The sequence below is a fragment of the Pelodiscus sinensis genome, chromosome 3 (genome assembly GCF_052426305.1).
Source record: "Pelodiscus sinensis isolate ZL-2025 chromosome 3, ASM5242630v1, whole genome shotgun sequence".
Classification (NCBI taxonomy): domain Eukaryota; kingdom Metazoa; phylum Chordata; order Testudines; family Trionychidae; genus Pelodiscus; species Pelodiscus sinensis.
Window position 1 is genome coordinate 188,446 of NC_143054.1, and position 12,855 is coordinate 201,300.

Genomic DNA, 12,855 nt, shown 5'->3' on the forward strand with positions numbered 1-12,855 from the left:
CACCTCTGGATGGGATGTACAAAGAACAGTTCTTAACACCATTAATGATTGGTGCTTGCAGCTGCTAGTCCTGAAACCCAAACCAGGAAAGGCAATTCCTAATTTAGTCCTAAGTGGTGCACAATCTGATTCAAGTGGTGAATATACTGGTGTGACACTGTTGTGAAAAAAAAAAGCGCACAGATGTGATTCTGGGATGCATTAACAGGAGTGTTGTGAGCAAGACACGAGAAGTCATTCTCTGAGCTGATAAAACCTCAACTGGAGAATTATTCCCAGTTCTGGGCACCACATTTCAAGAGAGTGGACAAATTTGAGAAGGTCAAGAAAAGAGCAACAAAAATGATTAAAAGTCTAGAAAATATGACCTATGAGGAAAGACCGAAAAAATTGGGTTTAGTTTAAAAAAGAGAAGACAGAGGGGACATTATAGCAGTTTCCAAATACAGGCAGTCCCCGGGTTACGTACAAGATAGGGACTGTAGGTTTGTTCTTAAGTTGAATTTGTATGTAAGTCGGAACTGGTACATATTGTAGGGGAAACTCTAGCCAAACATTTCTCCAGAGCTCAGTTTTATTCTCCCACACCTCACTTCCCTCGGTCCTTTATTCTCAAGCTGAGGTGTCTGCTGAGAAGAGCCGCTCCACGTCTCCTTGGTCTGCTGGGGGTGGCGCTACCTTCACGTCTTCCTGGTCTGCTGGGGGGAAGCAGCTAGTGCGGGGTTGTCTCATCCCGTTTGTAAGTAGGGATCCGATGTAAGTCGGATCCATGTAACCTGGGGACTGCCTGTACCTAAAGGGTGTCAACAAGGAGGAGGGAGGAAAAATTGTTCTCCTTGGCCTCTGAGGACAGGATAAGAAGCAATGGGAGGTTTAGGTTGGACATTAGATAAAACTTCCTGTCAGGGTGGTTAAACACAGGAATGAATTGCTTAGAGAGGTTGTCTGTATTTAAGAGCAGATTAAACAGACACCTATCAGGGATGATCTAGATGATGTTTGATCCTGCGGTGAGGCCAGGGGACTGGACTTGATGACCTCTCAAGGTCCTTTCCAGTTTAGTGTTCTATGATTCTACGATTCTATACAGCAGAACCAATCAGTAATGTAATTAAATATTACATGACTTGTCAGAGTTTAATTAGGCAAGTCAAAAAATAATTTGAAGAGCAACACACATCAGAAGCAAGAAGCCTATGAGACAGGCCCTGGAGTCACTGGATAACTGAGGTGCTAAGGGAGCATTCAAATTCAAGTCATTCTAGGAAGATACGGCCATTGTGAAGAAGCTACATAGATTCTTTGCCTTGGTCATCACTGTAGATCATGAGGAAGATTCCCACACCTGAGCTGTGTTTTTCGATGACAAATCTGAGGAACTGTTGCAGATCAAGATATCAATGGACATGTTTTGGAACAAATGGATAAATTAAACAGGAATAGATCACCAGAACCGGATGGAATCCACCCTGGACTTCTGAAGTAACTGACATACAAAACTGCAGAACTACTAAGAGTGCTATAACCACTATTGCTTAAATTAGTCTCTGGATCAAATGACTGATGCCAATTTTAAAAAGAGACTCCAGAGGTGATCCTGGCACTTACAGGCCAGTAAGCCTGACTGCAGTACCAGGCAAGTGGGTTGAAACTAGAACAGAATAAGGAATTATCAGAGAAGAGGACTCAATATTTTAGAAGAGTCATTCTTCTCACAATGCAGTCAATCTATGGAATTTGTTGCCAGGGAAGGCTGTGAAGGCCAAAAGTATAACAGGGTTCAAAGAAGCACTAGATAAGTTCATAGAGGATAGGTCCCTCAATGGCTAGTAGCCAGGATGGGCAGGAACATAGCCCCATGTGCTGGGTGTCCCTCTGGCTCTGACTGCCAGATGTTGCCTGGGACGAATGAAAGGAGATGGATCCTGCAATAATTTCCCTGTTCTGGTCATTCGCTCTGGAGCTAGCCACTGCTGAAAGACAGGATACTGGGCTACACAGATCCTAGTCTAACCTAATGCGGCCATTCTTATGCTCTCCTAAATCGCAGCCCCCTGCCACCCTAGCCGTCCCTCTCTTCCCCCATCTCTTGCGAGGCCCCTGCAGTCCAGCCTCTACCACAACAGGCAGGGTGGAATTTTATTTTTGTTTAAATATTTTTACCCCACCTTTCTATTTAAAATATTCAAGGCGGCTATGTGCCGAGCTTGCTGCCATCACAGGGCCATCTCGGGGGCTGGGCAGAGCGAGCAACAGCCCAGCATTACGTATCTAATTTAGAGTCCAGGAAGACTCAGGGCCCTGCCACACCCAGGCACTGGGCAGGCAGCAGCAGGTCCCTTAGTGCACAGTCCTAGATGAGCATGGCAGGGCCCCCTGTGCTAGCCTTGCCCAATCCTCACTTGACTTCTCCCCTGAGGGCCACTCTGCATAAGCCCTACCACCCCACCCCACTCGCCAGGGCCCAACCCACCTAATCCCAGCCACATTACCATCATCCCGCCCCTCCCCACAGCCTTGTTGGCACCAGGGATGTAAGAGTTCAACTGGCTAACCGATAAGCAGGGCTTGACAAATAATACAATCTACTTGCCCGTGGCGAGTAGATTGTAACTCGGAAGAGCCAGGTTCGGGCGATCTGCGCATACAGACAGTGTGGCTGGCGAGCGGGGCTCGCCGCGGTTCGGCCAGCCCTGCCGATAAGCATTCGTTTATTGGCTAACCTTACCGGTTAACCTCCCAGCCACCATGGGGCCAGCAGGTGGCACAGCGTTTAACCGGGCGTTACATGGTTACTGTTTTTAAAATTTTTTTACATCCTTCTATGGCACCCTGGCCCTGTCTGCCCCAGTGCTGAGTGAGAAGCTGACTCACCATCATAGAAGCCGGCTGCTAGGTACGGGTGAGGCTTAGAAGGCATCCAAGAGAGGCTGAAGCACTGGCCGCACCCAGACGAGTTTCCTGCCTGGATGGAGCCAACTTGCAAGGTGGCAACACACTGCACCTGTGGGTGCCAATGACAATCTGGATTAGCAGGGTCCTGGAGGCCCCCTCGCTGACACCAACACCCATACCAGTCCCCTAGGACAGGGCATCATTCAGCACAACCACCAGGGTTAGTGCCTGTGGGACCCAGTCCCCTCCCCATGCTTAAGTGGGCCCCCACATGGGGAAACGTCCTGTGCTACTCCCATTCCCCACCCACCCACCCCCAGCGGCCAGGCACCAAGCTGGGACTCAGCACTGGTACCCCTAGGCACCCACATACATCTGCAATCCTGGGCCACTGGGGGCAGAGAGTCGCAAGGTGAAGGGCTACTGGGACAGTACGTGGCACCCATTACAGCAGACACTTACCTTGCAGATGATGTGCTTTGGGAAGGGCCCACCTGGGAGAAAGCAGAGAACAGGGCAGTCAGAAAGGGCAGGAGCTGTGCCACCGGCCCCCAAGCTGGGGGAGGCTGCCCCACAGACCCACTGAAGGGTTTTAGTCCCCAAGGGGCCCAGGGGACCCTGTGGCCTGGGATGTGAAGGCTGGAGGAAGTGCTGGGCTCCATTTCTCTCACTGCACAATCTATCACTGAACAAAGAGAGGGGGGAGTTGAGCTTAGGGTCCTAGCCCCTTTCTACAGAAAGAAGCCCAGCTACCACGAGCTTTTCATTTCAGGTGAGAGGAGCCCAGGGACCTGCAGCAGGATGCTGAAGCCAGACGAACCTTGGTCTGACCCAGGAGGATGAGGAATCACTGGGATTCTCAAGGGCAGTGGTGGATTCTTCACCCTGTGAAGGGATCACATTGAGGCTGGCTGCCCTGTTGGATGGTGCTTTGAGCCAAGCATAATGCAGGGGGAGATGGGTGACATTCTCTAGCCTGCCCATTTGCAATTATAGACCCTCAGAACACTAGAACCGGAAGGGACCTCGAGAGATCATAGAGTCCAGTCCTCTGCCCTCACAGCAGGACCCAGTACCTCTAATGAGGGTAGCCTAATGACTAATAACAAAGGCAGACTGTGGCCAGAAGGTACCATGTAGCGTGACCCGCTGGATAACAACGGCAGTTCATCCAGGGCTGAGCTGGGCACAGTGCTGAGATAGGGAAGGCTGGCCCAACATGCTGCAGTGGGGACCCCTAACTGAAACACCAGCCTTGTGTCAGGAACCTCTGCACTGCCCCCCCCCCCCCCCACACACACACCCCAAGCCATCTCTGAGCCACAACTGTTAAAGACAGCTGGGCTCCCAAGACCTCTCCTCCATGGTCCCAGGCTTATAGGAAAAGGCACAATGGGTGCTCAGACACTGCACTTTGAAGGACTCCTGTATCTTCTGGGACAAGTTATGGAGGCTGTTCTGGATGCTCAGGATCTGGGCCAGGCCTAGCTTTTAACAATTCCTCAGAGGAATCCCTTCCATGGGCCCGATTAGGTCAGACCCACCCTTCCTTACAGATAGGCCACACTGCAAATGGCCATGACCACCCCTGGGCTCCAGCCAGCCCAGTTGAGCCAGACTCTGCAGAGACTGCAGGAAGACTTTCCCAAACACATCTGGTCTACCAATCCCCTGGGCACATTATGGGGAAGCCCTTTGGCTGGCCAGAGAACTGAAGAGGAAGACATGTTCTAGCCTGGCCACTGTCAGGGCTCCCTTGAGCCAGGCTACGGAGACACTGCCTTGGTTTACTGTGTCTGTCCCTTTCCCTAGACTGAGACCCACATGGGCCTTGTGAGCAGCTAACCTGACACCGCATTTCACAGGCCAGAGACCAGTCCTACAAGGGTTCCTAGAGCAGAGCTTATAAAAACAGCTGATTGGGACTGAAACATTGGCAGTGATCAAGCATCCAGCAGGACCTTCCTAAGTTGTTCCTGTGGTTAAGGACTCCCATTGCTAACCATTTACAGCTTATTTCCAGTTGAAACTTGTCTAACTTCAGCTTCCTTCCCCTGCTAGACTGAATAGCCCATTGTTAACTCCCACCCCCCTCCCCCCAACATGTAGGAGCACAGTCCAATCAAATCACCCCTTAACCATCTCCTCATTAAGGTAACGAGATGCCAGAACCTCAGTCAATTAAGGGAGCATTCTAGCACTTCAATCACTCTCACATCTCTTCTTTGACTCCTCTCCTACTCATCAGCATCCTTCCTGAACTTTGGCTCAGACCTGGACAGAGGATCCCAGCAGCAGTCACACCAGGGCCGAACAGATACAGAAACCTCCTCCCATTTGTGCTCCCAGGCTGCCATTCACTCTTTTGGCTTCAGTGTCATCCTGAGAGCTGCCCATCATCTCACTGCATCAGCACAACCCCCACATCCTTCTCAGAGACCCTGCTATCCAGGGAAGAGTCCTGCAGCCTGAGTCTGGCCTGCATCCTGCATTCCCAGCTGTACACAGATGTTTAGCCCTATTACAGCGTGTGATGTGTGCTTGAAACTCAGCTTTCCAGGAGCCCAGGTCGCTTTGCATCACCAATCCATCCTCTTCAATATTCAACACCAAGGCTATGATTTCATCATGAGTTTTCATCGTAAAAGTCATGGCTAGGTGACAGGCAAGGAACAAGAAATCGTAGCCTGTGGCATGATTATACCATAAATACACCTGACAAATTGGCAGCCCAGGGGGTCCCTGCTGGGAGGATTCCTGAGGGTCCCACTGTGGGGAGCTACTGCCCTGCAGTTGCTCAGGTGGTCCCTGGGGCCAGCTGCATCAGCCACTACTTAAGCAGTCCCCAGGACCAGCCACAGCAGCCGCTGCAGAAGTCACAGAAGTTGTGGGATCTGTGCCAAGACACATCACCCTATTTACACTCCCCCAGGCTCTGGGTCACCTGCAAACGTCCTTGGTGATTGCTGTGTTTTCTTTCAGGTTGCTGATAAAACTGTCAAGTGGCGTAAGGCCAAGACCCCATCCCTGTGAAACTGCTAGAAACGCCCCTGCTCTCCGCACACCCCGTTTACATCCCCTCTCCATTTTGATCCATTGCGTGACACCAAGTCCCTTCACAGTGCTGCGTGACACCAAGTGAAACACCAGTACATTAGGCCAACACTACTGCCGCGACAGAGAAGAGTGTCTACAGACCAGAGTCGATTTCCCACAAACCCACGCTGTTTGCCATGAGTGACATGACATTACCCCCTGAGAACTCTTCCTTAAGCTGCCAGTCCCCAGAACAGTGGCTGTGACTGAGCTGAGCTCTCACTCCACTATCCCTTCTGCAGAGCCCTGCTCTGGTCAAATGTTCTGCCACCAGAGCTTCCCGTGGATGGGTTCAGTCCTTAGCCCCCCCCAGTGTTACAGACCCTCCACTGACACGGGCTGGCTCTAGTAACACCAACACCTAGTCTCTTGTTCTGCCCAGCAGCCCCTAGACCAGGGAGTCACTGCCATACACATCAGTCATGAAAATATGGCAAGAAATTTGCAGCTTTGAGAGTGAGGCTGGGATGGCAGCTTCACCCCTGGGCCTGGGTACAGGGCACTTAGTTACCTGTAGGGCACCCAGAGGCTAAGACTACAGGGTCAAACTCCCACCCTCAAAGATCAAGCCCCTGCTTTCCTTGCACAGTGGCAGCTCTTGCGCAGTTGGTCCTGACGACAGCAGCCCACCGACTTGAACGGAGGTGCCATCCCCATCCCCTCACAGCCTGCCCACTGAGCCCAGTGACGCAGCAGCAACCTGCCCACCTGAGACATCCCAACCCCTTAACTCATCCAGCGGGATGGGTGGCTCTCTCCCAACCCACCCATCAGACCTGACTGTGGGCCTGTATCCCCTGCCCAGTACAGCAGGCACCCCCTGGAATGGGTACCGAAGCCACCTCACAGCCTACAGCTTGTAAAACCACCCGAGTGTTCCAGACATGGACAGCAGCCCACCCCAAGGCTGAGGCAGTGTCTTGTCAGATCAGCAAGACAAGGAGTCCCTCCCCATCCCACCTTCTCCCCTCTTCCTGCTTAGATATGACAGGCAGAGCAGGAAGCAGACAGGCACTTCAATTACTGTGCAGAGTAGTCCTGCATCTTCTCAGGCACTTTAGTTACAGATGGTCAACTTGTCAATTACCTCCTCCGGCAGAGGGGAGCAACACATTGAGACACTATCTGTGGAGGGGGTGGTGCAGTCCCTCTGCCCACAGCCCCAGGAAGGGAGGTGCATGGTACAGAGTGAGAGGAGTTCATGTTGACCTGGGCATCTTCGGGGCCACAGTGCGGGGCTGGGTTTAAGGGATGGGGAATCTAAAGCTCAGGGAGGCCCCCAGTCTGCCTGGATCTGGCTTTGTACGCTCAAGGCCCCCAGAGCATTGGGGAGACTGCACTGGTGCTCCATCCCCCCTGCCACACCACTGTGAAGCTGGAGCACACACAAAATCTACTAGCTTGGGCCCCCCTAGGCAGGGGTGAGCAATAATTTCTGCAGGGGGGGGGCACTTAATGAATTTTGGTATGTTGTCACAGGCCAGCTCCACCCCCAGAAGGGGCAGGATTGGGGACTAGCCTTCCCCTAGAGTTGCCAGGGACCAGAGACTTTGAATTGAAAGCACAGCAAAGGGTTCCCAGCTCCACCACCACGTTGCCTGGTAGCTGCCTGAGGTTACTGCAGCTATTTAAAGAGCTCGTGGCTCTGGCCCCTACTGAAGTAGCACCATGACCTGGAGCCATAAGCCATTTAAATAGGATCCTGCTGCCTGAGCCACTGCTTGGAAATTCAGAGGCACGGGCAGCAGGGCATAAACAGCAAGTAGCCAGATGCCATCCGCAGGCCGGATCCAAGTGTTAGGTGGGCTGGGTCCAGCCCCCAGGCCGCCTCTTGCCCAGCCCTGCCGTAGGCTCTGGTGTTCACAAGGAATGCGGGGAAGCATCTTTCTGCTTCTCCGTCAAGGGCCAAGTCAGTGAAGGGTTCTTTTTCTTTTTTTGCTTTTCACTTGTGTGCAGACCCCAACTGATTTTTCTGTGGGTCAGCGGTCCCCACCCAAAAAAGGTTCCCCACTCCTGCTTTAGGCCAAAGGGACAACTGCCCCACGCTGAGCCCAGGGCTGTTTGCACTGCACTCTGACAACACTGCTGCAGGGTCCACCAGGCCAGCTGGCAGGGTAGGAGGGGAGCCCCCACCTCACAAAGGGACTGGCCTCCCAGCACAGGTGTATAAAACCAGAGGACAAAGGGTGAATCCGGTGGAGCTAGCTGCATGAGGAGGGTATGCCAGGGCATGTTCTGAACCATAGGGGCTTGGACAGAGAGGCCAGTCTCCACCCAGCTGCAGAGCCTGGTGCCAGAAGCAGTTCTGGGGCACACGGTAGGGATGTGAACGTATAACTGTGGAAATGGTTAACTAATAAGCCTAGACTTACTGGTTAGTGCTCATGGTTACACACAGGCTCCTGCCTTGCTCCAGGAGAGCCACTTACAACCCTGTGCTGTTGTTTCTATCAGAGGCAGGTGGGAGCCAGCACCTTAAAAATTGGTTCCCAGCATGCATTGCTCCCAGGAAGCCAGCTGCAGGTGCATTTAATTCTGTTTTTCAGTGGCTACATGTTTACACAAGGGCTGTGTCTAGACTGGTAAGTTTTTCCGCAAAATCAGCTGCTTTTGCGGAAAAACTTGCTACCTGTCTACACTGGCCGCTTGAATTTCTGCAAGAACACTGATGATCTCATGTAAGAAATCAGTGCTTCTTGCGGAAATACTATGCTGCTCCCGTTCGGGCAAAAGTCCTTTTGCGCAAAAGGGCCAGTGTAGACAGCTCAGATTAGTTTTGTGCAAAAAAGCCCCTATTGCGAAAATGGCAATCGGGGCTCTTTTCCGCAAATGCTTTTAACGGAAAAGCTTTTCCGTTAAAAGCATTTGAGGAAAATCATGCCAATCTAGACGTAGCCAAAGTGTAAACCCATGTTTTAACATCCCTACTACTGGGCTGCAGATGCTGATTAGTGCCCCAGCACAGGCCTGCCCCACAGAGGAACGAGGGGGCTGGGCTCCACATTGTTACAGAGAAAGCATAAGAGATACTGGTCATAGCTGAATGGCTACGAGTGCTGACACCGGCCATCCATCACTCTCAGCGCCCACAGATGAGCCTATTTATAAGCATCGTTAACTAAGACTTAACACAAGGTCCCCTTGGAAAGGGACACACTGCCTCTCCCAGGCCAAGGGGGACAGGGAGGAGTTCCCCAACTCTCCCATCCCAAAGGCAGGGAAACTGCAGCCCCCTCCCTGACTCAATTCAAGCTTCAGCGACTCCCCAGGCAGCACCTGGGGCTCCCTGGCCCTCTTTAGGCAGCCTGGCACAGCACAAGCACAGGGAAGCAAGAAGTCACAAAGCTGCACCGCCCAGCATGGGCCCCTTTCTGGAAACGGGTAGCACCCTCGAGGACTAACTGCATCTCACCAACTCTACCCCAGCCTTGGGGCTAGTGAGTGGCTGCTCTCCCACCCAGTCAGGCAGAGATATCGGCAGGCAGCACGGCTCTCTGCCAACCTCTTCACCCTGGCAGCCCTCAGCAGGTAAGCTCAGAGCTCTCAGCCTCATCTGCAGCAAAGTCCTGAACACGTTCGAAGCCCACGCCCAGCTGCAGCATGACCAGGGGTGCAATGCAGGTACAGTGCTTTGAACAAGGGGACCTGGAAATAGCCTAGTGCACAAAACCATGCTAACATGTCTGCTGGGATGTGACCAGCACATCCTCCAGACACCTGCCGTGGGCCTGCTCCTCGACCGCCTGGCTCAGCTCCGTGCTGCACTGCACCCAGCCTGAGCATTTGGATAGGAAATCCCCATGAACAAGGGGGCCTGGACAGGCTGGGGGAGAGTCTATCAAGCCAGGAGGGCGGATATGTGCCAAACAGACAGCCAGGGGGCATAACCATGCTGGGCTAGCTCAAAGAAATAGCAAACTGCCCTATCACAAAATCACAGAACCATAGAGCTGGAAGAGACCTCAGAAGGTCATCAATTCCAGCTCCCTGCTCTAGGCAGGACCAATCCCAACTAACTGGCACCTAGAGGTGCCGATGGATGGTGCCTACCTATCAGAAGGTGAGGGGCAGACACTCATCCTCCCCCTGCGCTCCCTTGGCAGAGCTTGACATGCTGCTGCCTCACTAGGTGCAGGGCAATGCACTGAACTGGGCTGAGTCTTTCCTGGAGGGACGCATCCAAGGAGCAGTGCTGGGAATGGGCCCTCCCTGGCACTTTGCCACAAGAACCAGGTCACTCCTTCAGACCTCTCTCAACAGTCATCTGCAACCACTAGAATAGCTGGTCAGATGCTTGGGCTCCAGAACAACCAGCTTGCAGGCCTCAGCCCGCTCTGTCTGTCCTTTGCCTCATTCCACTCCCAGGGCCACTGAGATGACCCGCTGGCTGCCAGTGACCCTGAGCCAGGCTGAGGCTCTGCTGGAGGAAGAGGAATTCACGGCCAGGTCAGTCCTTGGCTGGGTTCCTCACTGAGTTTTCATGCAGCAGTCCCGGTCAGTAACACTATCAACCATCTCCATCTGACTAGGATCCCTGGCCCATCCTGTCAGATGGACTCTGCCTCAGTCTCCTCTCATGTGATTTACTGCAGTGCCACGCACCTGGCATGGAGCTGCCATTTTCTCCAGAATACTGCAGCTGGTCTCCTCAGCACCATGCCACCGCCAATCTAGCAAACCCATCTCTGCCCTTTCTGCTAGCTTCCCAAGCACAGCATGACCTGGGCTCCAGGTAGCTGAAAGGCTCTGAAGCGCTCAAAAGGCTGTGGCTACACTATGGAGGTTTTAAGTGACAAGGCCATACCAACACACAAACTTCCTGCCCCCTAAATCCTCGGGGCAACAAAGCAGCATTCCCACTTGCCACAGCCTTTGGGAATGGTGGGGGCTTAAGCACCTGTGAACAACAGAGGTTTAGCTGATCAATTGGAAGTGTGGCCAAAGCCATGGGGTGATAGCTGTGCTCCTTTGGCCCAACAGAGTCCTCAGCAACTCCAGAGCTGGAAACAGGACAATTTCAGGGGTGGGCCCAGACTGAAGTGAACAATCCCAGAAGCAGCCTCCCACTCACCTCCCTGCTCTGATACACACCTCTCAGCAGGGATGTCAAGATCCCAAATCAAAACCCAAGCACCATACAGTGCACAAACAAGCCTGGCGATGTTCCCGTTATCCTGCTCAACTCACAACGTGCAAGCATTCTGTTATCGGTGTGAGAACCTCGCTAGAACAGCTGGTTCCACTGGACCAGGAAGCAGCTGTGTCAGGCCATGTGGCTGGGCATCTTGAGACTCAACCAGGCTCAGGGTCCATGGGTATTACGTTTTTTGGCGTTTTCCCAAAGCCCCCATCCACTGTTCCCCCAGGTTCTCAGCACAATCACCCTGGCCCCTCTCCCTTACAGACAGTAAAGTGCCTGCCCCACAGCACAGCTCTTCCTACCTTTTACCTGGGCTCTCTTGTGCACGAGCAGGCCCTCAGGGTGCGGAAGGCTGTACAGGAGCACTTTGCCATCAGAAAAGGCTACCGCCAGGAGGCCCAGCCGGCTCATCTGAGGGGGCTGGAGGGACAGACGCATGCTAAGCGACCAAGCTAACCCAAAGCACAATCCCCCTCCCCTGCAAATCACACCAGGCGGCTGCAGCATGATTCCACTCTGTGCCTGGGGTGGGCACAATTTGGAGTCATCGCTCTGAGCTGCTTGTCACAGCAAGTCACTGAGAAAGACTGCCCAGGCTGGAGAGTTAAGAGGGCAGAGCAACTCCACAGTCCCAGGCTGCACCCCAGGATCCCATCACACCCAGCTCCCCCATGCTTGGCCACACTCCTACCTTCCTACAGGTGCTGGGCAGCTCCCAGGCCCCACTGGGGCAGAACTTCATGTCCCAGATGCAGCCGTGATCGGTGGCGATGGCGTAGGCCAGCCTGGCTTTGGTGGCAGAGCTGCAGGCACAGGCGAGATAGGAGGGGCCTGGCTGATGGGTGTCCAGAGCCCCCCCCTCTGCCAGCACAGGGCAGAGGGACATGGCTCTAGCATGGTCTCCTGGGCACATGGAGCAGGCAGGAGTAGCTGATGGCTCTGCCACCCAGACCCTCCAGCCTGGACCAAGAGATTAAGTCATGTCCTCCCCAGTAGAACAGCTCCTGGACCATGGTTTCCCACAGTGCTTGGCCTTGGTTTCTCTAGCCCCTCTGCCCAGGAGTGGGCCACCACAGCGAAGTGAACAATAGCCTGTGCAGGGCATGGCCATGTGCCCCAGAGGGGGGGGGGGGGTGAGACTCCAAGCCTACTTCTTATTTGGGGGTGGTTGCCCCTGCCCCACTCCCAAAAGCTCTGCATTTGCCACCCCCTAAGGCTGTAGGGTCATCACTCCTCCTCAATCACCCCCCCCCCCCACAGGGCTCTGCTCTCACCCCTTCACCCCCCCAAGGTCTGTACTCATTGGAGTCTCTCCCACCTACAACTCACCCTGTCCCTGGCTGTAAGGTGCCCAGAGCCCAGAACTGAAGCAATGCAGGGCCTGTGTGGAGCTCAGCCAGGCTGTGCTTCTCATCCATATCCTTGTTACAATAGAGTGCCACATACTGGGGGGCGGCAGAGCCCTCTGGACACGGGCACCACTCCATGGCCCACACTGGGCCACCAACAAAGAAGGACACATCCAGGCGCTCCTCATGGGGCTGCAGGGAGTTGAACCTGCCGGTGGGAAAGGAAGCTGTGAGCACCAAGTGGACCATAAGGCAGGGGGCACTTGTAGCTAAGGGCTCTGCTGACCAGGAAAATATGCAGAGCAAGGCAGAGGAGCAGCATGCAGCCCCAACACTCTGGGTCATAACCAAGCTGTGCTCTAGAGGCAAGAGCCT

The 12,855-nt window shown here is 53.7% G+C and overlaps 1 protein-coding gene across 4 annotated transcripts in view; it reads right to left on the reverse strand.

Annotated features, from left to right (window-relative positions):
• Window positions 1-12,855, reverse strand: part of GTF3C2 (general transcription factor IIIC subunit 2) — a 40,858-nt gene that overhangs the window by 11,056 nt on the left and 16,947 nt on the right. For all 4 annotated transcript variants that reach the window (XM_075916287.2, XM_075916288.2, XM_075916289.2 and 1 more), the window contains 5 exons: window positions 12,461-12,688; window positions 11,823-11,934; window positions 11,434-11,551; window positions 3,358-3,389; window positions 2,875-3,004 (listed from right to left, as the gene is read on the reverse strand). In XM_075916287.2, the coding sequence (XP_075772402.1) occupies window positions 2,875-3,004; window positions 3,358-3,389; window positions 11,434-11,551; window positions 11,823-11,934; window positions 12,461-12,688 (620 nt within the window). The remainder of the gene's footprint in view (window positions 1-2,874; window positions 3,005-3,357; window positions 3,390-11,433; window positions 11,552-11,822; window positions 11,935-12,460; window positions 12,689-12,855) is intronic.